This window comes from Pristis pectinata, chromosome 33 (genome assembly GCF_009764475.1).
Source record: "Pristis pectinata isolate sPriPec2 chromosome 33, sPriPec2.1.pri, whole genome shotgun sequence".
NCBI lineage: Eukaryota > Metazoa > Chordata > Chondrichthyes > Rhinopristiformes > Pristidae > Pristis > Pristis pectinata.
This window is the reverse complement of record NC_067437.1, coordinates 19,430,516-19,455,576: the sequence shown is the minus strand read 5'-3', so window position 1 is coordinate 19,455,576 and position 25,061 is coordinate 19,430,516. Positions and strand designations below refer to the sequence as shown.

The following is a 25,061-nucleotide window of genomic DNA, read 5'->3' as shown; positions in this document are numbered from 1 at the left end:
AACTGAGGGCTTGGATAAGTAGATGGGACTATGATATTGTGGCTATTACAGAGACATGGCTGACATCAGGGCAGGAATGGATATTGAATATTCCTGGTTTTCAGTGTTTTAAAAGGGATAGGGAGGGGGGAGAGAAGAGGAGGAGGGGTGGTGATACTGGTCAGGGACACTGTTACAGCTGCAGAAAGGGTGGATAATGTAGAAGGATCCTCTCCAGTCAGTATGGGTGGAAGTTAGGAACAAGAAAGGGGCAGTTACTCAACTGGGAGTATTCTATAGGCCCCCTGGTAGCAGTAGGGATACTGAAGAGCAGACTGGGAGGCAGTTTTTGGAGAGATGCGAAAATAACAGAGTTATTATAATGGGAGACTTCAACTATCCAAATATTGACTGGCACCTACTTAGTGCCAAAGGTTTAGACAGGGCTCAGTTTATTAGGTGTGTCCAGGACGGATTCCTGACACAGTATGTTGACAGGCCAACTAGAGGGAATGCCATATTAGATCTAGTTTTAGGTAATGAACTGGGACAGGTGACAGATCTATCAGTGGGTGAACACTTGGGGGACAGTGACCATTACTCCATAACCTTTAGAATTGTCATGGACAGGGATAGGAGCAAAGAGGATGGGAAGATATTTAATTGGGGAAAGGCGAATTATGAGGCTATTAAAGGCGAGAACTTGGGAGTGTAAATTGGGGTGACATTTTTGAATGGAAATGTACTATGGAGATGTGGTTGATGTTCAGGGATCTTTTGCAGGATGTTAGGGATAAATTCGTCCCGGTGAGGCAGAGAAGGAATGGCAGGGTGAAGGAACCGTGGGTGATGAGAGAGGTGAAACAGAAGTTAGGAAGAAGGCGGCAGCATACATCAGGTGTAAGCAGCAAGGATCAGACAGGGCTCGTGAGGAATATAGAGTAGCAAGGAAGGAACTTAAGAAAGGGCTGAGGAGAGCGAGAAGGGGACATGAAAAGGTTCTGGTGAGTAGGGTTAAGGAGAATCCCAAGGCTTTTTTCTCATACGTGAAGAGCAGAAGGATGGCTAGAGTAAAGGTAGGTCCGATTAAAGACAAAGGTGGGAGAATGTGCCTGGAAGCTAAGGAAGTGGGTGAGGTTCTCAATGAATACTTCTCTTTAGTATTCACCAAGGAGAGGGGTCTTGATGATGCTGAGAACAGTGTAGGTGAGGGTAATGTTCTAGAGTATGTAGTTATTAAGAGAGAGGATGTGTTGGAGTTGTTACAAAATATTAGGACAGTTAAGTCCCCGGGGCCTGACGGAATATTCCCCAGGCTGCTTCGTGAGGAGACTGCTGAACCGTTGGTTAGGATCTTTGAGTCCTCGTTGCCCACAGGGATGGTACCGGAGGATTGGAGGGTGGCAAATGTTGTCCCCTTATTCAAGAAAGGTAGTAGGGATAGTCCAGGGAATTACGGGCCAGTGAGCCTTATATCTGTGGTGGGTAAGCTGTTGGAAAGGATTCTAAGAGATAGGATCTATGATCATTTAGAGAATCATGGACTGATTAGGGACAGCCAGCATGGCTTGGTGAAGAGAAGATCTTGCCTCACAAGCCTGATAGGGCTCTTTGAGGAGGTGACCAGGAAGATTGATGAGGGTAGTGCAGTGGATGTGGTCTACATGGATTTTAGTAAGGCGTTTGACAAGGTTCCACATGGTAGGCTTCTTCAGAAGGTCAGAGGCCAAAGGATCCAGGGAGGCTTGGCCATGTGGATTCAGAATTGGCTTGCCTGTAGAAAGCAGAGGGTTGTGGTGGAGGGAGTGCATTTGGATTGGAGGGCTGTGACTAGTGGTGTCCCACAGGGATCGGTTCTGGGACCTCTACTTTTTGTGATATTTATTAACGACTTAATAACAAGGGGGTGGAAGGCTGGGTTAGCACTTTTGCAGATGTCACAAAGATCGGTGGTGTTGTGGATAGTGTGGAAGGCTGTCGAAGCTTACAGAGGGATATTGATAGGGTGCAGAGCTGGGCTGAGAAGTGGCAGATGGAGTTCAATCCAGAGAAGTGTGAGGTGGTACACTTTGGAAGGACAAACTCCAAGGCGGAGTACAACGTAAATGGCAGGATTCTGGGCAGTGTAGAGGAGCAGAGGGATCTGGGGGTTCATATCCACAGATCACTGAAACTCGCCTCACAGGTAGATAGGGTAGTTAAGAAAGCTTATGGGGTGTTAGCTTTCATAAGTCGGGGGATCGAGGTTAAGAGCTGTGAGGTAATGATGCAGCTTTACAAAACTCTGGTTGGACCACACTTGGAGTACTGTGTCCAGTTCTGGTCGCCTCATTATAGGAAGGATGTGGAGGCATTGGAGAGGGTGCAGAGGAGATTTACCAGGATGCTGCCTGGATTGGAGAGCATGGATTATGAGGAGAGACTAAAGGAGCTAGGGATGTTCTCATTGGAGAGAAGGAGGATGAGGGGAGACATGATAGAGATATACTAAATATTAAGAGGAATAGATAGCATAGACAGCCAGCGCCTCTTTCCCAGGGCACCAATGCTCAAAACAAGAGGACATGGCTTTAAGGTATTGGGTGGGAAGTTCAAGGGAGATATCAGAGGGAGGTTTTTTCACCCAGAGAGTGGTTGGTGCATGGAATGCGCTGCCGGGGGTTGTGGTGGAGGCTGACACATTGGACAACTTCAAGAGATTGTTAGATAAGCACATGGAGGAATTTTAGATAGAGGGATATGCGGGAGGAAGGGGTTAGATAGTCTTAGGTGTGGTTTGAAGGGCAGCACAACATGGTGGGCCGAAGGGCCTGTATCGTGCTGTATTGTTCTATGGTTCTATGGTTAAATTTTAAGGAGAGTATTAAATTGGGGCTTGGCAAATTACAAGTGTATTTTAAATTATGAGAGGGCAGGGACCAGGTAGAGTTAGTTGGGAACAGCTGTTTTTGGGCAAGTCCACATCTCACATGTGCAGGGTGTTTAAAGACCAACTGCACAGAGTACAGGACAGGTATGATCCAGTAAGAAGGACGGACAAGGATGGCAAGGTAAGGGAACCTTGAATGTCGAGAGAGGTGCTGAATTTATTCAAGATGTAAGAGGAAGCGTATGTAAAGTTCAGGAAGCTAACATCAAACAGAGCCCTTGACGATTATAAAGAAACTGGAAAAGAGCTCAAGGGAATTAGTAGAGCCAGGAGGGGCCATGAAAGTCCTTGGCAAGTAGGATTAAAGGCATTCTATACAAGAGAATAACTAGGAAGAGGATAGGACCACTCAGGGATAAAAGAGGGAACATGTGTTTGGAGGTGAGGGATGTGGGAGAGCTCCTAAATGAGTACTTTGTGGCAATATTCACCAAGGAGCAGGATGTGGAGGATAGGGAGATCATTGTGGAGCATGTTAATATGCTAGGGCATTTTGAGATAACGGAGGTAGTTTTGGGTCCTTTTTAAGAACATTAAGGTGAATAAGTCCCTGGGGCCTGAAAAGATATACCAGGTTATACCATAAAGGTTACTGAGAGAGGCAGCAGATGAGATTTCTGGGGTCTTGACCAAGACCTTCATGTCCTCTCTAGCCATAGGTGAGGTCCTGGAGGACTGGTGAGTGGCAAATGTTGTTCCGTTATTCAAGAAGGGAAATGGGACTAATATGGAAACTAGACGGTGAGTCTCACGTCAGTGGTGGGGAAGCTACTGGAGAGGATTCTAAGGGATAGGATTTATGAGTATTTAAAAAACCTTGGCCTAAGGACAGTCAGCACAGCTGTGTGCGGGGCAAGGCATGTCTTAGGAACTTGATTGAGTTTTCTGAGGAGGATACAAAGGTGATTGATGAAGGGAGAGCCGTGGGTGTTGTCTATGTGATTTTAGTCAGGCATTTGACAACGTCCCTCGTGGGAGGCTCATCCAGAAGATTAAGATGCATGGGATCCATGGTGACTTGGCTATTTAAACTCAGAATTGACTTGCCTGTAGAAGACAGAGGGTAGTGGTCGATGGGACTTATTCTGGCTGGAGACCTGTGACTAGTGGTGTTCCTCAGGGATTTGTACTGGGACCTCTGCTGTTTGTGATATATAAAACATGGATGGGTAGGTTAATAAGTTTGTAGATGATTTAAAGATTGGTGGTGTTGTGGATGGTGTAGAAGATTGCCAAAGGATACAGCGGGATAGCGATCAACTGCAGATATGGATAGAGAAGTGGCAGGTGAAGTATAATCCCACTAAGTGTGAGGTGTTGCACTTTGGGAGATCAAATGTAAAGGGACAGTACACAGTTAATGGCAGGACCCACAAGAGTGTTGATGTACAGAGGGATCTTGGGATCCAAGACCGTAACTCCCTGAAAGTGGCTCCACAGGTTGATAGGATGGTAAGGAAGGTGTATGACATGCTTGTGTTTATTAGTCAAGGCACTGACTTCAAGAGTCAGGAAATTAATTCAGTTCTGGTTGCCCCATTATAGGAAGGGTGTGGAGGCTTTGGAGAGGGTGCAGAAGAAGCTTATCAGGATGCTGCCTGGATTAGAGGGCGTGTGCTATAAGGAGAGGTTGGACAAACTTGGGTTGTTTTCTCTGGAGCGGCAAAGGCTGAGGAGAGACCAGATGGATGTTTGTAAGATTATAAAAGGCACAGACAGACAACTGCTATCTTTTTCCCAGGGTCAGAATGTCTAATACTAGGGGTTATACATTTGTGAGAGGGGGTAAGTTCAAAGGAGATGTGCACAGGAAGTTCTGTTTTTACACAGAGAGCGGTGGGTGCCTGGAATGCACTGCCGGGGTGGTGGTGGAGGCAGATACGTTTCAGGTGTTTAAGAGGCTCTTAGATAGACTCATGAATGTGCAAGAATGAAGGGATATGGACATTGAGTAGACAGAAGGGATCAGTTTAGTTAGGTATTTAATTACTCATTGAATGAGTTCAGCACAACATCATGGGCCAAAGGGCCTGTTCCTGGGCTGTTACTGTTTGATGTTCTATGTACTCTTGGGAAACAGGGCAGGTCAGTGGGGGAGCACTTTGGAACCAGTGACCAGTGTTTTAAATTAGTTATCATAGAATCATAGCATCATAGAACAGTACAGCACAATACAGGCCCTTCAGCCCACAATGTTGTGCCAACCTTTAAGCCTCATCTAAGACTATCTATCCCTTTATTTTAAATTCCTCCATATGCTTATCTAGCAATCTTTTGAATTTGACCAATGTACCTGCCTCCACCACCACCCCAGGCAGCACATTCCATGCCCCAACCACTCTCTGGGTAAAAAACCTTCCTCTGATATCTCCCTTGAACTTCCCACACATAACTTTAAGGCTATGCCCTCTTGTATTGAGCATTGGTGCCCTGGGAAAGAGGCGCTGGCTGTCTACTCTACTCCTCTTAATATTTTGTATACCTCTATCATGTCTCCTCTCATTCTCCTTCTCTCCAAAGAGTAAAACCCTAGCTCCTTTAGTCTCTCCTCATAATGCATACTCTCTAAACCAGGCAGCATCCTGGTAAATCTCCTCTGCACCCTCTCCAACGCCTCCACATCCTTCCTATAATGAGGCGACCAGAACTGGACACAGTACTCTAAGTGGACACAGTACCAGTGTTTTGTAGAGCTGCATCATTACCTCGCGGCTCTTAAACTCGATCCCACAACATATGAAAGCTAACATCCCATAAGCTTTCTTAACTACCCTATCTACCTGTGAGGCAACTTTCAGGGATCTGTGGATATGAACCCCCAGATCCCTCTGCTCCTCCACACTACCCAGAATCCTGCCATTAACCTTGTACTCCGCCTTGGAGTTTGTCCTTCCAAAGTGTACCACCTCACACTTCTCCGGATTGAACTCCATCTGCCACTTCTCAGCCCAGCTCTGCATCTTATCAATGTCCTGTTGTAACCTACAGCAACCTTCTACACTATCCACACCACCACCAACCTTCATGTCATCTGCAAACTTACTCACACCCTTTCACATGACCCGAGCAGCTGAATGGCCTCCTGCTGCTCCTACTTTTTACGTCCCTATTACACAATTGCCATTTCTTCTCCAGTTTCCAAAGCAGCATCTTATTTCCCTACTTCACCTCAGGGTCTCCACTTACCTCTATCGTTGGATCATATTCATCCACAAAATGGTTCTGTATCAGCTGGATGGTCAGAGCACTTTTCCCCACACCACCAGCCCCCACCACCACCAGCTTGTATTCCGTCATCTTCCCGTTGCTGCAGCAACTCTGAGCACGAAGCCAGCAGCAGCGTCAGTCAACTGTCAACATTTTCATCCGCAACGTGACCTGAAATCTGAAGAAGATTTACATTTGTTATTGGCTTTCAAGTTCAGGAAGTGTCACTTAAATGCAAACCATCCAAACATCTGCTTCAGTGTACAGTCCGTCCATGGGTAATGAACCGGTTCCGTTTTTATAGACATCCATGAGTCTATTTTGTCCATGTCAGAAAATACACAAAATCCTTCTGGTGACTATTCCTCCACAGCTTTGTAATGAAGGGCATCAAAAGTGTTGCACTTTGGAAGGTCAAATAAAAGGAGAAAATATACAGTTAATGGTAGGTCCCTTAACAGCATTGAGGTACAGAGGGATCTTGGGGTCCGGGTCCATTGTTCACTGAAAGTGGCTACACAAGTATGGTGGATAAGGTGGGGAACGGCATTGGTAGAGGTGTTGAGTACAAGAGTCAGGAAGTCGTGCTGCAGCTGTATAACACATCAGTCAGACCGCACTGAGAGTATTGTGTGCAATTCTGGTCGCCCCATTACAGGAGGGATGTGGAGACTGAGGAGAGGGTGCAGGAGAGATTTGCCAGGATGCTGCCTGGATTAGAGGGTATGAGCTATGAGGAGATGTTGGCCAAACTTGGGTTGTTCTCCCCAGCGTGTCAGAGGCTGAGGGGAGACCTAATAGAGGTTTTACCCTGATCCCCAGGGTAAAAATGTCAAACACCAGAGGACGTGCTTTTAAGGTTGGGGGGGGGGGGGGGGAGGGGGGAGTTTAAAGGTGACATGAGGGGCAAGTTTTTTTTTTTTACGCAGAGAGTGGTAGGTGCCCGGAGTGGGTTACCAGGGGTAGTAGTGGAAGCAGGCAGTTTGGTGGAGTTTAAGAAGTTTTTAAGGTAGACACATGAATATGAAGGGAATGGAGGGATGTGGGTGATACACAGGAGGAGGACATTTAGTATAAATTGGCATCAAGATCAGTACCGATAAGAAAGAACAATTACTAAGAGTGGGGAGAGAGAGGGAGGAAACCAGTTCTGCTGTTCCTTGGAATGAACCTATGTACAGACACATCAGACTCTTGAATTTAATTCTATTTTGGGAGTTTGTTTGTATCCATAGTTGGGTGTTCTTAACCTGGGAGTGGTCTGTATGACACCTGGGGACCTGCAGTCACATGAAGGCCCAACAACATGTAGCTTCCATGCATCATTTTTGATTTGCATCCTAGTACCAGTGTCTTTCTTTGCTCTGAGATGGGACCTTGCCCAAAGCAGATGGTTTGGTATCAAATCCCACTTCAAAGTGGCAGTCTGCTGCCAGTGCACTGAAGGAGAGATGCCAATATGAAGATGTGGTCCAATTGTCACATGGGCATAGAGCAGCCTGTGGCACTCAACGAGGGCAGAGGAATTCTGTAACAATCTCCTCAACCAACTGTTACAAAACCCAGCTCGTGAGCAATAAAAGAAAATGCCCAAGTCAACTGCATTTGTGGAAACAGTTAATGCCAGACTCCGGACACTCCCAGCATTTCCTCGTATTTCACATTTCCAGCATCCACAGTTTCTTGCTCTGGATCTGCTCAGTACTGCAGTTGTCAGGGGGATGATGCTGAACCAAGTTTCCAACATTAGTGAATCCTATGTTGGTTCCCACTTTGGGATGTTCTTCTGAGAGAGACAAAGATCACAAGAACGCAGCGTGCAGTAATCAGGGCAAGTTCTCAATCATGCAATCAAACAAGCCCAACTGAACACACCGGATACTGTGCTCCATCCCAGCAAGTCGTTTCCACATCCAGACCCTGAGATATCACAATAGGTTGTCTGACCAAAAGGAATTCAGAGTTGAGTCAGGATAACCAAAGGAATGATGCCAATAGAGAGGAGGCCAGGGAGAAGGGAATCCCCCTCAGTAGGGTGGGGATTTGTAACCAGTACATACAGAGGTCACTACCACAAGATGATAAAATTAGAGCAGGAACCCAAGCCTAACAACAGAGACAAGGGACAAAGGGAAAACTAGGACAGATAAGAAATTTCTTCAGACAAAATATAATGTAGGAGGACACAGCGCACCACCAATAGGCTGAATGCCCTTCTGTGCTAGAGATTCCATGAATCTAGGCCAGAGAGGATGATGAAAACAAGTGAATCCGGGCACAATAAAATTATTTGATGTTATCAAAAATTACAGGGGTGTCTTGATCAGGTAGGTAAATCGGCAGAAGATTGATAAATGGCTTTCAGTTCTGTGAAGTGTGAAGTGTTGCATTTTGGCAAGTTAAACCAGGGTAGGTGTTGTGGAACAGAGGGACCTAAGAGTACAAGTACATAGTCTGCTGAAGGCAGCATCACAGGTAGACAGGGAGGTGAAGGTGGTGTTTGGCACGCTGGACTTCATCAGTCAGGGCACTAAGTACAAGAGTTGGGACATTACGTTGCAGTTGTACAAGATGTTGGCAACTGTACTGTGTATTGTATACAGTTTTAGTCACCCTGTTATAGGGAAAGACGTCATTAAACTGCAATAAGCGCAGAGAAGATTTACAAAGGTGCTGCCAGGACTCGAAGGCCTGAGTTATAGGGAGAGGCTGGGCAGGCTGGGACTTTATTCCTTGGAGCGCAGGAGACTGAGGGGTGATCTTATATAGAGGTGTATAAAATCACGAGGGGCATAGATAGGTTGAAAGTACATAGTCTTTTTCCCAGGGAAAGGGAACTAAAAATAAGAAGGCATAGGTTTAAGATGAGGGCTGGAAGATTCAAAAAGGGACCTGCGCAAGGCATACAAGAGTGAGATAGATCGGCTGGTTGAGTGGTGTTGCAACAACAGCCTCGCACTCAACGTCAGCAAGACAAAGGAATTGATTGTAGCCTTCAGGAAGGGGAAGTCAGGACAACACACACCAGTCTTCATTGAGGGATCAGCAGTGGAAAGGGTGAGCAGCTTCAAGTTCCTGAGTGTCAACATCTCCGAGAATCTATCCTGGGCCCAACACATTGATGCAATCATGAAGAAGGCATGCCAGTGGCTCTACTTCATTAGGGGTTTGAGATTCAGTGCGTCACCAAAGACTCTTGCAAATTTCTACAGATGTACGGTGGAGAACATTCTGACTGGTTGCATCACCACCTGGTATGGAGGCTCCAATGCACAAGATCACAAGAGGCTGCAGACGGTTGTAGACTCAGCCAGCTCCATCATGGGCACAACCCTCCCCACCATCGAGGGCATCTTCTAGAGGCGGTGCCTCAAGAAGGCAGCATCCATCATTAAGGACCCTCACCACCTGGGACATGCCCTCTTCATGTTACTACCATCGGGGAGGAGGTACAGGAGCCTGAAGACCCACACTCAATGTTTCAGGAACAGCTTCTTCCCCTCCGCCATCAGATTTCTGAACAGTTCATTATTCCTCTTTTGCACAATTTATTATTTTTTGGAACATTGTAATTTTCTGTCTGGCACTGTACTGCTGCCGCAAAACAACACATTTCATAACATTTGTCAGTGATAATAAACCTGGTTCCGATTCTAAATATAATAATTGTATCTGATTGTAGTGCGTTCCAGACATCAACCACTCTGTAAAAACTTACCCTTAAACCCCCCCCCTCATGTTAGAACTATGCCCTCATATCTGACCATCTCTGCCTCTCATGATCTTACATACCCCCATCACAGCACCCCCACCCCCAGCCTCCTTTGCTCCAGAGACAGCAAGGCCAGTCTCTCCAATCTCTGCCAGTATTAAAAAGTTGTCCGATCCAGGCACCATCCTGGCAAATGTCGTCTGCTCTCTGTCCTGCGTCTTTTCTAGAGCGCCATGACCAGAAGAGCAGGCAGATCTCCCAGGTGCGGCCAAACCAGCGTTTTGTGAAGTTGCAACATGACGTCCCATTCCGTGCGCTGACCTAGGAGGGCAAGCCTGCCTTATGCCTCCTTCACGGCCCTACCGAGCTGTGTTGCCACTTTCAGGGTTCTATGGACTTTGACCCCAAATTCCCCTGTTCATCAACACTGCTTAGTGCCTTAGCATGACTGAATACATCCTACCCCTATCCCACTTCCCAAAGTGCACACTTGTCAGGAATAAATTCCATCTGCCATTTCTTTGCCCAACTTTCCAGCCGATCCATATCCTGATGCATCCTTAAACAACCTCACTCAGTATCCACAACTCAACAAGCTTTCACTTCATCTGTAATCAAACCCCCAAGTGGTTAATGCACATCACAAAGAGCCAGGGTCCCAGCACCTACCCCTGTGGTGGACCACAGGTCACACAATGTCCTTCCACCAGGACCCTCTGCCTCCTCGATCACCAAGCCTCACCTTGGAGCCCACGTGCCTTCTGGACCAGCCGAACATGCGGAACCTCGTCAAATGCCTCAAAATATAGAACAGTACAGCACAGGAACAGGCCCTTCAGCCCACAATCTCCATGCTGACCACAATGTCAATCCAAACAAATCCCACCTGCCTGCACGTAGTCCGTATCCATCCATTCCCTGCCTGTCCATGTGCCTGTTTAAACCCTTCTTACACGTTGCTGTCATATCTGCTTCCACCCCCTCCCCCAGCAGCACATTCCAGGCACCCACCAAACTCTGCATAAAAAACTTGCCTTTAAACTTACCCCCCTCACCTTAAACCTGTGCCCTCCAGCATATGACATTTCCACCTTTATCAGTCTCCATTCTCAAGGATACAAGGGAGACAAGTGCTGCCTTTGTGAAGAATGTCCACGTCCCAGAATAAACGGAGCCATGTGATGGAACAGTCTTCCTCTGACTACCAAAGAGTCTCGTCTCTTCAGACTGTCGCAGGAGGTGCTCTTCAGCAGTCATCAATAGGAAGTCTAGTTGGCCCCATTCTTGTCTTGGGGCCAAACTCCTGGTCTTTGTGCTAGGATTTTCAGGATTGGAGCCTTTGCTCCGGGGTGGGTGATCCCAATATCTCCCTGTTCAAAGACAAGCAGCTCCTGATCTAAAGGACCAGAAATCCACTGACTATCACAGAACCTCTCCTACCAACTAACGAACTCTCATTCCCCCAAACTTTCAGAGTCAGGTGCTGAATTTAGCTGTAACATTTGGCTGAAGCCTCACCTCACACGGCCACAAGTCCAACAGCTCAGTGTTGAAGCGTCAACCGCAGCATTGTAAATCCAATAAAAGAAATCAGCAGGTCAGGCAGCATCTAGAGAGGGAAATACAGTTAAATGGTTCAGTCAGAAGGTTTTCAATACATAGGAAATGTATCAAGTTCTAAGCAAGTACAGGCTTGGGAAAGTGGTGCTGGGGATAGGCAGGAGTGTGCAGATGTGGGGGAGGAGAGAACAGGCCACAGAAGGCAGAAGAGATTAAACGGAACAGAAAGATCTGATTTCAAAACTGCCCACGTACCAGCCAAGCACCGGAAACAGGATTGGCACAGATGGGAACGCAACAGTCAGCATGGACACGATGGGCCGCAGGGCCCTGTTCCCTTGCAATACGACAGTGTCTCCCTCTTAACAGCTCCTCAACTCCCCACCGTACCTTTGTTCATTCTGTACCTGACAGCTCCAACACCCTCCTGTTCATCCCCGTCCCCGACCGACAGTCCTCCCTCACCAGCAGCAGCTCAGTCTTCAAATTCTCAGCCCCCCCCGTCCCCACCCCCTCCACCGCCTCCCTCTCCTGTCCCCTCAACCCCGTCCCCAGTCCCCTCCACCCTGTCCCCAGTCCCCTCCACCCCCCCACCCTCTGTGTGAAAAAAACCTACCCCCTCTCACCTTAAATGGTATTAGATATTTCGACCATGGGAAAAAGATACCACCTGTCTATCTATCCATGCCACTCATCATCTTATAAACTCCTATCAGGTCTCCCCTCAAATTCAGGCATCCTGGTAAACCTCTTCTGCACCCTCTCCAAAGCCCCCACATCCTTCCAATATTGAATGCAATACTCCAGATGTGACCTAACTAGAGTTTTAGAAAGCTGCAATGTAACTTCCCAACTCCTGAACTCAATACCTTGACGTACGCCTTCTTTACCACCCTGTCAATCAGTGAAGCCACCTTCAGGGAGCAATAGACTTCAAACCCAAGATCCCTCTGCACATCATCACTGTGAAGGGTCTTGCTATTAACAGGGTCCTGTCCCTTTACATTTGATCTCCCAAAGTGCAACATCTCACATTTGGCCACATCAAACTCCATCTGCCATTTCTTCGCCCATATCTGCAACTGATCGATATCCTGCTGTAGTAATCTTCTACACGACACGACCAACCTTCATATCGTCTGCAAACCTACTAATGCTCCCATCCACAATTTGTCCCAGTATGGATCCCTGTGGAACACCACTAGTAACAGACTTCCAGCCAAAATAAGTCCCATTGACCACTACCCTCTGTTTCCTACAGGCAAGCTAATTCTGAATCCAAATGGCCAAGTTACTGCGTTACCCACACCCAGTTCTGCCCCCCCACAAATGTTACCATCAGATACAATGTTACCCACCCACCACTGCCCAACACAATGTTACCACGCACGAACTGACACACACAGTTACAATGTTACCCCCACAGTTACACTCATACCAACACATACAATGTAACCCCCACAGCTACACTGTGACTAAACTAGTTTGGCAAGGGGATGGGAAACCGAGTGTTGGTGCATTTAGTATACAAGTAAATGCAGAGTCTAGAAAGACTGTGAGGAAGGATAGACAGTTGAAAGGGCAAAATTGCAGTCAGTTGGATGGGCTGAAGTGTGTCTACTTTAATGTGAGAAGTATCGGGAACAAGGGTGATGAACTCAGAGCATGGGTAAGTACATGGAACTGTGACGTTGTGGCTATTACAGAGACTTGGCTGTCACAAGGGCAGGAATGGCTGCTGGATATTCCGGGGTTTAGATGTTTCAATAGGGACAGGGATGGAGGTAAAAGAGGTGGGGGAGTGGCTTTGCTGATCAGGGACAGTGTCACAGCTGGAGAAAGGGAGGATGTCCTGGAGGGATCGTCCACTGAGTCAGTGTGGGTGGAAGTCAGAAACAGGAAGGGAGTGATCACTCTGTTGGGAGTATTCTACAGACCCCCCAATAGAGCAGAGACACCGAGCAGATTGGGAGGCAGATTTTGGAAAGGTGCAAAAATAACAGGGCTGTTGTCATGGGTGATTTCAACTTCCCTAATGTTGACTGGCACTTCCTTAATGTAAAGGGGATAGATGGGGCAGAGTTTGTTAGGAGTGTCTGGGAAGGATTCCTGACACAGACGTGGACAGGCTGACTAGAGGAGAGGCCATACTTGTCCTGGTACTAAGCAGTGAGCCTGATCAGGTTTCAGATCTCTCAGTGGGAGAGCACTTTGGAGACAGTGACCATAACTCCTTGACCTTTACCATAGCCTTGGAGAGGGATAGGAGCAGACGATATGGGAAAGTATTTAACTGGGGGAGGGGGAATTATGATGCTATTAGGCAGGAACTTGGAAGCATAAATTGGGAACAGATGTTCTTGGGGAACTGCACAGCGGAAATGTGGAGTTTGTTTAGGGAGTACTTGCATGGTGTTCTGGATCGGTTTGTCCCATTGAGGCAGGGTAAGGATGGTAGAGTGAAGGAACCCTGGTTGACAAAAGACATAGTATCTCTTGACAAGAGGAAGAACAAAGCTTACCTGAGGTTTAGAAAGCAAGGATCAGACAGGACTCTGGAGAGTTACAAGGTCACCAGGAGGGAGCTTAAAAATGGACTTAGGAAAGCCAGATGGGGGCATGAGAAGGCCTTGGCGAGTAGGATCAAGGCGTTCTACACATATGTGAAGAATAGGAGGATGACTAGAGTGAGGGTAGGACCGATCAGGGAAACGTGCCTGGAGTCGGAAGAGGAAGGGCAGGTCCTTAATGAATACTTTGCTTCAGTATTCACCAGTGAGAGAGACCTTGATGTTTCTGAGGACGGCGTGCAACAGGCTGTGGACATGTCGACATGAGGAAAGAGAATGTGCTGGAACTTTTGAAAAACATTAGGATAGATAAGTCACCAGGGCCGGACGGGATATACCCAAGGTTCTTACGGGAAGCGATTGCTGTGCCTTTGGCAATGATCTTTGCATCATCACTGGTGACAGGAGTAGTGCTGGATGATTGGACTGTGGCAAATGTTGCTCCTTTGTTCAAGAAAGGAAGTACGGTTGACCCTGGGAATTACAGACCAGTGAGTCTTACTTCAGTGGTGGGCAAATTACTGGAGGAGATTCTTAGAGACAGGATTTATGGGCATTTGGAGAAGCATAGGCTGATTAGGGACAGTCAGCATGGTTTTGTGAGGGGCAGGTCGTGCCTCATGAGCCTAATTGAATTCTTTGAGGATTTGACAAAGCACATTGAACAAGGTAGAGCAGTTGATGTGGTGTACATGGATTTTAGTATGGTGTTTGATAAGGTTCCTCATGGAAGGCTTATTCAGAAAGTCAGGAGGCATGGGATCCAGGGAAACTTGGCTGTGTGGATTCAGAATTGGCTCACCCATAGAAGACAGAGGGTGGTGGTAGATGGAGCATATTCTGCCTAGAGGTCGGTGACCAGTGGTGTTCTGCAGGGATCTGTTCTGGGACCCCTGCTCTTTGTGATTTTTATAAATGACTTGGATGAGGACGTGGAAGGGTGGGTTAGTAAGTTTGCTGATGACACAAAGGTTGGTGATGGTGTGGATAATGTAGAAGGTTGCTGTAGGTTACAACAGGACATTGATAGGATGGGTTGAGAAGTGGCAGATGGAGTTCAACGCAGAAAAGTGTGAAGTGATACACTTTGGAAGATTGAATATGAAGACAGAATACAAGGTTAATGGCTGGGCTCTTAGCAAGGTGGAGGAACAGAGGGATCTTGGAGTCCACATCTATATATCCCTCAAGGTTGCTGTGCAGGTTGATCAGGTTGTTATGAAGACGTATGGTGTGTTGGCCTTCATTAGTCAGGGTATTGAGCTTAAGAGCCACAAGGTAATATTGCAGCTCTACAAAACTCTGGTCAGACCACACTTAAGAGTACTGTGTTCAGTTCTTGTCCCATCATTATAGGAAGGATGTGGAAGCTTTAGAGAGGGTGCAGAGGAGGTTTACCAGGATGCTGCCTGGATTGGAGAGCATGTCTTAAACGGATAGGTTGAGTGAGCTGGGGCTTTTCTCTTTGGAGAGAAGGAGGATGAGAGGTGACTTGATAGAGGTGTACAAGATGATATGAGGCATAGATTGAGTGGTCAGTCAGAGACTTTTCCCTAGGGCGAAAATGGCTAACACAAGGGGCATAATTTTAAGGTGACTGGAGGAAGGCATGGGGGGGGGGGGGGGGGGTGATGTCAGAGTTAATTTTTTTTACACACAGAGAGCGGTGAGTGCATGGAACGCACTGCTGGCAGAGGTTGTGGGGGCAGATACTTTAGGGACATTTAAGAGACTCCTAGCTAGGCACATGAATGATAGAGAAATGGGGGGGGGGCGATGTGGGAGGGAAGGGTTAGATAGATCTTAGAGCAGGATAAAATGTCGGCACAACATTGTGGGCCGAAGGGCCTGTGCCGCAGTGTTCTATGTGACCCCCACCGTTACCATGTTACCTCCCATGGTCATAATATGATCCCCCCCCCCCCGTTACAATGTTTCCCTCACCGGTTACACTGTCTCCCACCGGCTACAATGTTTCCCCCCCCCCGGCTACACCGTGACGCCGTCACTCACCCACCGGCCGACACCCAGCGACGACGCCGGTCCTCCGACCCTCCGCCCAACCAATGGGATCGGCGGACGCTCCGGCACCGACCAATCACGTCGGCAAACGGCCGCAGGTGTCGAGGCCCTTCGCCGTCTGTCTTCCGGCCGCCTGTGCAATATTTCTGCAACTAAGATCAATTTTCTGAAAAAGACACGTTGAATCATTTGAACCAATTGGGCAGCGAGCCGGGGTTTCGGTGCTGTATAAATGTGTGAATTGAATTGTTGTGTGAATGTAAATGTATCCGGGAAACCGCAAACGTAGGCACCTCATGGACAAAAATCAGGACCCAGTTTTTAAAGAGACAATTCCAGGGAGGGGGAGGGGGAGGGGGAGGGCCCGGGGGGAGGAGGGTTTGTGTGGGGTGGACCGGGGGGGGGGGGGGGGTTTGTGTGGGGTGGACCGGGGGAGGGGGGGGTTGTGTGGGGTGGCCCGGGGTGTGTGAGGGAGGGTTCGGGGTTGTGGGGGTTCCAGGGTCCCGGGGGTGTGAGGACAAGCAGAATAGCAGCATAATATTGGGCCATATCTAAGAAAGATCAGATGTTGTCAGGTTTCCTGATTGTCATAAAGACCTTCATTTTCTTCTTGAAAATTAAAAAGACTGCAGATGCAAGAAACCTGAAATATAACTAGAAAATGCTGGAAGCACCCAGCGGGTCAGGCGGTATCTGTGGAAAGGGAAACAAAGGTAAAGCTTTAGGTTGAACACACTTTGTCCCAACTGGGAAAGAGAGAAAACAAGTTAGTTTTAAGTTGCAAAATGGTGGTGGAGGGATGGATGGGAGGGGAATATGTCTGATAAGGTGAGGCTAGGATTGATGAGTTCGTGAAGGGAGTTAGAAAAAGAGAATATGAACAAAAGAACATAAAAGCTGCAAAATGCAGAGCTGTAGGAAATGTCCAGCAGGTCAGTCAGTGCTAATGGAGAGAGAAAAACTGCCAATATTACAGGTGAAGGGTCTACAACAGAATTGGCCAGTTCTGATACAAAGCGAGAAAACAGGTTACCTGAAAATGTAGAATTTGTTATCAGGTCTGGAAGGCTACAATGAGCACAGTGCAAGCTAAGATACTGTTCCTCAAACTCACTGTGGGCGTCATTCTAACAGTGCAGGAGGTCACAGAGAGATAGGTCAGAGAGGGAGAGGGATGGAGAGGAAAAGTGACAAGAAGGGGAAACTCAGAGATACCCCTGCAGACTCAACACGTGCTCTGCTACATGGTTGCCCTCTCTGCATTTGGTTTCTCCAAAATAGAGAAGACCACATTTTGACCACCAATGCAGTACATAGTAGAAGTGCAGCTGAATCACTGCTTCACGTGGAAGGATTGTTTGGGCTTCTGGATTGTGACAGGAAGGAGTAAAGATCAGGTGTTATATTTCTTGTGGTTACATAAGAAAGTGTTGTAAGAAATCAGGTTATTGGCGGAGATGGAAGAGCAGACCAGGGAGTCAGGAAGTAAAGATATACTTCAGTTTATATTTGTCACGGCCACAGCAGTTAACTTCCTTATTCAACCATTCTATCTGCCAAGGGAGTTCACTTCAGCTATCCTGATGGCAGTCTACATCCCACCACAGATGGACGTGAAGCCGGCACTCAGTGAGCTATACTCCATGGTCAACAACCTTGAGACAGGATACCCTGAGGCCCTCTTCATTATCACAGGTGACTTCAATCAGGCCAACCTCGAGTGTGTCCTGCTCCACCAGGGGCGCCAACACCCTTGACCACTGCTATACAACCATCAAAGATACTTTCGAGCCACCCCTCGTCCTCACTTTGGGAAATCAGACCACCAGGCTGTGCTCCTTCTCCCTACATACAAACAGAACCTGAAGCGGGAGGATCCAGTACGGAGAGTCGTGCAGTGCTGGTCTGAGGAAACAGATGAGCTCCTGCATGACTGCTTTGAGACAGTGGACTGGTCCATGTTCAAAGACTCAGCTGCCAGCCTTGATGAGTATGCCACCACCCTCACAGACTTTATCAGCAAGTGTGTGGAGGACTGTGTACCTAAGAGGACAATCCGGGTGTTCCCAAACAAGAAACCATGGATGAACCGAGAGATCCACTCCCGACTGAAGGACAGGACTGCTGCACGCAAATCTGGTGATCCTGATCTGTACAAGAAATCGAGGTATGAAAAGTCGGGCTGCATAGCTAACATCAGCGCATCCCTTCTGGATGAATTTAACGCATTAAATGTGCGTTTTGAACTGAAGGGAAGTGGATCGTCACCACCCACCCTGACAGCCTCCAATGCAACTGAACCTGTGGTCACCATTGAGGATGCAAGATCAGTCTTCCAGAGAGTGAACACGAGGAAAGCATCTGGCCCAGACGGTGTCCCTGGCTGTGTGCTCAGATCTTGTGCTGATCAGCTGGCAGAAGTATTTCCGGACATATTTAACCTCTCCCTGCTTCAATCTCAGGTTCCCACCTGTTTTAAGAAGACCACTATCATCCCGGTACCGAAGAAAAGCAAGGTAACATGTCTCAATGACTACCGGCCAGTGGCTCTGACATCCACCATCATGAAGTGCTTTGAGAGGTTGGTCATGGCTCGCATCAACTCCAGCCTACCAGACAACCGGGACCCATTGCAATTTGCCTATCGCCGAAACAGGTCCACAGCGGACGCCATCTCCCTGGCCCTAAACTCAGCTCTGGAGCATCTGGACAGTAAAGACACCTACATTAGACTATTGTTTATTGACTTCAATACAATAATTCCAAGCAAACTCGTCACCAAACTCTGAGACCTGGGATTCAACACCTCCCTCCCTCTGTAACTGGATCCTGGACTTTCTAACCAACAGACTGCAATCAGTGAGGATAGGCAGCAATACCTCCGGCATGATTATTCTCAACACTGGTGCTCCACAAGGCTGCGTCCTCAGCCCTCTACTCCCGATACACTCATGACTATGTGCCCAGATTCTGCTCTAACTCCATCTACAAGTTTGCAGATGATACCACCGTTGTAGGCCTTATCTCAAACAGTGATGAGTTGCAGTACAGGAAGGAGATAGAGAGCTTAGTGACATGGTGTCATGACAACAACGTTTCCTTCAATGTCAGCAAAACAAAAGAGCTGGTCATTGACTTCAGGAAAGGGGGCAGTGTACATGCACCTGTCTACATCAACGGTGCTGAGGTCAAGAGAGTTGACAGCTTCAAGTTCCTGGGAGTGAACATCACCAACAGCCTGTCCTGGTCAAATCACGTAGATGCCACGGCCAAGAAAGCTCACCAGTGCCTCTACTTCCTCAGGAGGCTAAAGAAATACAGTTTGTCCCCTTTGACTCTCACCAACTTTTATCGAGGCACCACAGAAAGCATCCTATCTGGATGTATCACGGCTCGGTACGGCAACTGCTCTGCCGAGGACCGCAAGAAACTGCAGAGAGTTGTGGACACAGCCCAGTGCATCACGGACACCAGCCTCCCCTCCTTGGACTCTGTCTTTACCTGTCATTGTCTTGGTGAAGCAGCCAGCATAATCAAAGACCCCACCCACTCGGGACATTCTCTCTTCTCTCTTCTTCCATCAGGTAGAAGATACAGGAGCCTGAGGGCACGTACCACCAGACTTAAGGACAGCTTCTACCCCACTGTGATAAGACTATTGAACGGTTCCCTTATATGATGAGATGGACTCTGACCTCACAATCTACTTTGTTGTGACCTTGTACCTTATTGCACTGCACTATCTGTAGCTGTGACACTTTACTCTGTACTGTTACTGTTTTTACCTGTACTACCTCAATGCACTCTGTACTAACTCAATGTAACTGCACTGTGTAATGAATTGATCTGTACAATCGGTATGCAAGACAAGTTTTTCACTGTACCTCAGTACAAGTGACAATAATAAACCAATACCAATACCAATTTGCCAGAGCAGCTTGGGAGGGTTTAAACTAGTGTGGCAGGGGGTGGGACCCAAAGTAGTCGTGTGGCAGATGAGAATGTTGAGGCAAGTATAGAAGTAAAATCAAGACCAGTAGGCAAAGCAGGACAGGGTAGGAAGCAGGGAAAGTCTGATGAACCAAACTGCATTTATTTTAATGCCAGAAGCTTGACAGGTAAGGCAGATGAGCTCAGGGCATGGATCGGTACAGGGGACTGGGATATTGTAGCTCTGACAGAAACGTGGCTGAGGGAGGGGCAGGACTGGCAGCTCGATATTCCGCGGTATAGATGCTACAGGGGTGAGAGAGGTACGTGAGGAGGGGAGTTGCGATTTTGATTAGCCAGGACATAAGATTGATACTTAGAGAGGATATTCCTGGGGGAATATACACTGAGGCTACATGGGTAGAACTGGAGGGGATTCTGAGGGACAGGATCTACCAGCATTTGGAAAAGCAGGGACTGATTATGGAGAGTCAGCGCGGCTTTGTGTGTGGAAACCATCTCACAAGGTTTTTGAAGAGGTGACCAAGAGTATTGTTGAGGGCAGGGTGGTCGACACTGTCCTTGTGGACTTCAGCAAGGGGTACGGCATGGTAGGCTGGTCCGGAAGGTTAGGTCGTATGGGATCCAGGGTGAGATGGCCAATTAGAAAAACGGGCTTGCTGGAAGGAATCAGTGGGTGGTGGTGGAGGGTTCTTCTCATGTCAGAGGTTGTGACCAGTGGTGTGCCGCAGGGATTGGTGCTGGGTTCACTGTCTTTGTCACCTATATTAACAACTTGGATGAGAATGTGTGGCCTGATTGCTAGGTTAGTGGATGACACCAAAACTGGTGGTGTGGTGGACAGTGAAGACGGTTATCCTCGGTTACAACAGGATCAGGATCAACTGGGAAAGTGGGAAAGGAATGGTAGATAGAATTTAACTCGGACACATGCAAAGTGATGTATTTTGGGAAGTTAAACCAGGATGGGGGACACACAGTGAATGGCAGGGCCCTGGGGAGTGTTTAGAACAGAGTCAGAGTTACACAGCATGGAAACAGGCCCTTTGGCCCAACCCGTCTGTGCTGACCGAGTTGCCTAACTGAGCTAGTCCCACTTGCCTGTGTTTGGCCCAGATCCCTCTGACCCTTTCCTACCCACATGTCCTAATGTCTTTTAAATGATGTAATTGTACCCACCTCGACCATTTCCTCTGGCAGCTCATTCCATAAAACCACCAACGTTCATGTGGAAAAAGTTGCCTTGGGTCCATTTTAAATCTTCCCCCTCACACTTCAAACCTGTGCTCTCTAGTTTTGGACTTTCCTACCCTGGGGAAAAGACTGGCTATTCAACTTATCTATACCCCTCGTGCTCTTATAAAGCTCTATAAAGCCATATCCCTCAGCATCCTTCACTCCAGGGAAAAAGAGTCCCGGCCTATCCATCCTCTCCTTATATCTCAAGCCCTCCGGTCCCGATAACATCCAGCACTCTCTCCAGTGTAATGATATAGAACCATACAGCACAAAACAGGCCCTTTGGCCCACCATGTTGTGCCGTCCATCAAACCACCCTCACACTATCTAACCCTTTCCTCCCGCATATCCCTCTATCTCACATTCCTCCATGTGCCTATCCAACAAACCCTTGAACCTGTCCAATGTATCTGCCTCCACCACCACCCCAGGCAGTGCATTCCATGCACCAACCACTCTCTGGGTGAAAAACCTCCCCCTGATATCTCCCCTGAACTTCCCACCCATAGCCTTAAAGCCATGCCCTCTTGTCTTGAGCATTGGTGCCCCGGAGAGGAGGCGCTGGCTGTCTATCTATTCCTCTCAATATTTTATATACCTCTATCATGTCTCCTCTCCTCCTCCTCCTTTCCAGTGAATAAAACCCTAGCACCTTAAGCCTGTCCTCATATTCCATACTCTCTAATCCAGGCAGCATCCTGGTAAATCTCCTCTGCACCCTCTCCAATGCCTCCACATCCTTCCTATAATGTGGTGACCAAAACTGAACACAGTACTCTAAGTGTGGTCTAACTAGAGTTTTGTAAAGCTGTATCATCACTTTGCGGCTCTTAAAATAATCCCACGATTTATGAAAGCTAACATCCCATAGGCCTTCTTAACTGCTCTATCCACCTGTGAGGCAACTTTCAGTGAACTGTGAATATGAACCCCCAGATCCCTCTGCTCCTCTACACTGCCAAGTACCTTGCCATTTACCCTGTACTCTGCCCTGGAGTTTGTCCTTCCAAAGTGTACCACCTCACACTTCTCCGGATTGAACTCCATCTGCCACTTGTCAGCCCAGATCTGCATCCTATCAATATCCCTCTGTAAGTTCTGACAGCCCTCCACACTATCCACAACACCGCCTATCTTAGTGTCGTCCACAAACTTACTAACCCAGCCTTCCACCCCCTCATCTAAGTCATCTATAAATATCACAAAAAGTAGAGGTCCCAGAACCGATCCCTGCGGGACACCACTAATCACTGCCCTCCAATCCAAGGGCACTCCTTCCACGACAACCCTCTGCTTTCTACATGCAAGCCAATTCCTAATCCACACAGCCAAGCTTCCCTGGATCCCTTGGCCTCTGACCTTCTGAAGAAGCCTACCATGAGGTACCTTATCAAACGCCTTACTAAAATCCATATAGACCACATCCACCGCACTACCCTCAACAATCTTCCTCGTCACCTCCTCAAAGAATTCTATCAGGCTTGTGAGGCAAGATCTTCCCTTCACAAAGCTATGCTGACTGTCCCTAATCAGTCCATTATTCTCCAGGTGTTCATAGATCCTATCCCTTAGAATCCTTTCTAACAGCTTACCCACCACAGACGTAAGGCTCACCGGTCTGTAATTCCCTGGACTATCCCTACTACCTTTTTTGAACAAGGGGACAACATTCGCCACCCTTCAATCCTTCCTATAGCTGGGCAAACAGAACTGCATGGGAACAGGCCCTTCAGCCCACAACATCTGCACCGAACTCGATGCCAAATTCAACTAAATCTCTTCTGCCTGCACATGATCCACATCCCTCCATTTCCTGCACATTTATGTGTCTAACAGCCTTTTAAATGCCCTTTATTCATTATTGTATCATACGCTTTTCCTTGCAGCCTTTCTTAAAGAAAGGCACAACATTAACCGCTCTCGTTTTCTGGCACCTCACCTGTGGCTTTCGATGATGCAAGTATCTCCACAAGAGGCCCTGCAGTTTCTACCCTAGCTTCCCACAATGTTCTGGGATACACTTGATCGGGGATTTAATGACCTTTGTACGTTTTAAGATCTCCAGCACCTCCTCGTCTGTAATGTGGTCTCTCTTCAGTATTAACTTCCCCAAATTCCCAAACATCGATATCTTTCTCCGCAGTAAATAGAGACAAGAAATATTCATTTAGGACCTTGCCCGTGTTCTGCGGCTCCACACAGGGATAACCTCGTTGATCTTTAAGGGTCTCCATTCTCTCCCTAGTTACTCTCTCGCCCTCAATATACTTGCAGAATCTTTGGGGTTCTCCTTTCCCTTGTCTGCCAACACCATCTCATATCCCCTTTTTGCCCTCCTAATTTCCCTTCTAAGCATACTCCTCTGCACAAGGGATACACATGATCCCAGCTGCCTATACCTGACATATACTTTCTTTGTTCTTCACCAGAGCCTCAATATTTCATCATCCAAGGTTTCCCACTCCTGCCAGCCTTGCCCTTCTCTCTAAAAGGAACGTGCTGTCCCTGAACTCTCCTTATCTCACTTTTAAAAGCATCCCATTTGCCAAACGTCCCTTTACCTGCAAACGGCCTCCCCCAATAAACTTTTGAGTTCTTGTCCGATACCATCTAAATTGGCTTTTCCTCAATTTAGGACTTTAACTGTCCTTTTCCATAACTGTTTTAAAACTAATGGAACTATGGTCACTGGTCCCAAAGTGCTCCCCCACTGACACCTCAGTCACCTGCCCTGTGTATTTCCCGAGAGGAGGTCACATTTTGCTCCTTCTCGAGTAGGGCCATCTTCATATTGATTAAGAACTTTTCCTGAATGCACTTAAATTCCTGGAGACCTAGGGGTACACCTACATAGTTCCCTGAAGGTGATGAAGAAGGCATAAGCACGCTTGCCTTCATTGGTCAGGGCACTGAGTATAAGACTTGGGACGTCATGTTACAGCTGTACGAGACATTGGTGAGATCGTACCTGGAATATTGTCTAGCGTTCTGGTCATCACGCTTCAGGAAGGATGTGATTTAAGCTCGAGAGGATGCAGGAAAGATTCACAAGGACTGGAGGGCTTCAGCTGTAAGGAGCAACAGGATAGGCTCGAACTGTTTTATCTGGAGTGAAGGAGGCTGAGGGGTGACCTTGTAGAGGTCAATAAAATCATGAGGGGCATCGATAAGGAGGATGGTCACAGTGTTTTTCCCAGGGTCGGGGAGTCATAGAGTCACACAGCACAGAAACAGGCCCTTTGGCCCAACTGGTCCATGCTGACCAAGGTTCCCACCTAAGCTAGTCCCAATTGCCAGTGTTTGGCCCATATCCCTCTAAACCCTTCCTATCCATGTATCTTTTAAATGTTGTTGTACCACTTAGTACACCAGCAAGGTGGTGCTGGAGCGTGGTGACTTGTTGCAAGCTGCTCTCTACAGATCTACTCGTTACCCTCACTATAATCGTTCTACCTGTACTCAATGCACTCTGTACTAACTCAGTGTAACTGCACTGTGTAATGAATTGATCTGAACGATCGGTACGTAAGACAAGTTTTTCACTGTACCTTGGTACAAGTGACAATAATAAACCAATACCAATACCAGCCTCAACCACTCTGGCAGCTCATTCCACATACCGACTACCCTCTGGGTGAAAAGGTTGCCCCTCAGGTTCATATTAAGTCTTAAACCTTAAACGTGTGCCCTTTAGTTCCTGATTCCCCAAACCTGAGAAAAAGACTATGCGCATTCACCCTATCTGTGTCCCTCGTGACTTTCTACATGTCTATAAGATCGCCCCTCATTCTCCTAGGCTCCAGTGAAAACAGTCGCAACCTGCTCAACCTCTCTCCATAACTCAGTCCTTCAAGTCCTGGCAACATTTTACCGAATATAAATGTTAGGCTTG

At 47.5% G+C, this 25,061-nt stretch overlaps 2 protein-coding genes across 4 annotated transcripts in view; one reads left to right on the top strand and one right to left on the bottom strand.

Annotated features, from left to right (window-relative positions):
• Positions 1–16,092, bottom strand: part of LOC127585487 (GTPase HRas-like) — a 38,682-nt gene extending 22,590 nt beyond the window's left edge. The window contains exons 1-3 of one of the 3 annotated variants that reach the window (XM_052042974.1): positions 15,971–16,092; positions 11,346–11,436; positions 6,095–6,293 (exon numbers count right to left, since the gene is read on the bottom strand). In XM_052042974.1, the coding sequence (XP_051898934.1) occupies positions 6,095–6,205 (111 nt within the window). In that variant the 5' untranslated portion in view covers positions 6,206–6,293; positions 11,346–11,436; positions 15,971–16,092. Of the gene's footprint in view, positions 1–6,094; positions 6,294–11,345; positions 11,437–14,308; positions 14,328–15,970 lie in introns of those variants that run through there. The other 2 variants (XM_052042972.1, XM_052042973.1) reach the window with 2 other exon arrangements.
• Positions 16,093–16,503: 411 nt separating this feature from the next.
• LOC127585608 (uncharacterized) lies at positions 16,504–18,891 on the top strand. Its single transcript, XM_052043208.1, has 2 exons — positions 16,504–16,692; positions 17,541–18,891. The coding sequence occupies exon 2, from the start codon at positions 17,938–17,940 to the stop codon at positions 18,766–18,768; it is 831 nt and encodes a 276-aa protein (XP_051899168.1). The 5' UTR covers positions 16,504–16,692; positions 17,541–17,937; the 3' UTR covers positions 18,769–18,891.
• The last annotated feature ends 6,170 nt before the right edge of the window (positions 18,892–25,061 follow it).

What these genes read in the sequence shown, in the direction of transcription:
- LOC127585608 (XM_052043208.1), top strand. Translation starts at nt 17,938, where the DNA reads ATGTTCAAAGACTCAGCTGCCAGCCTTGATGAGTATGCCACCACCCTC.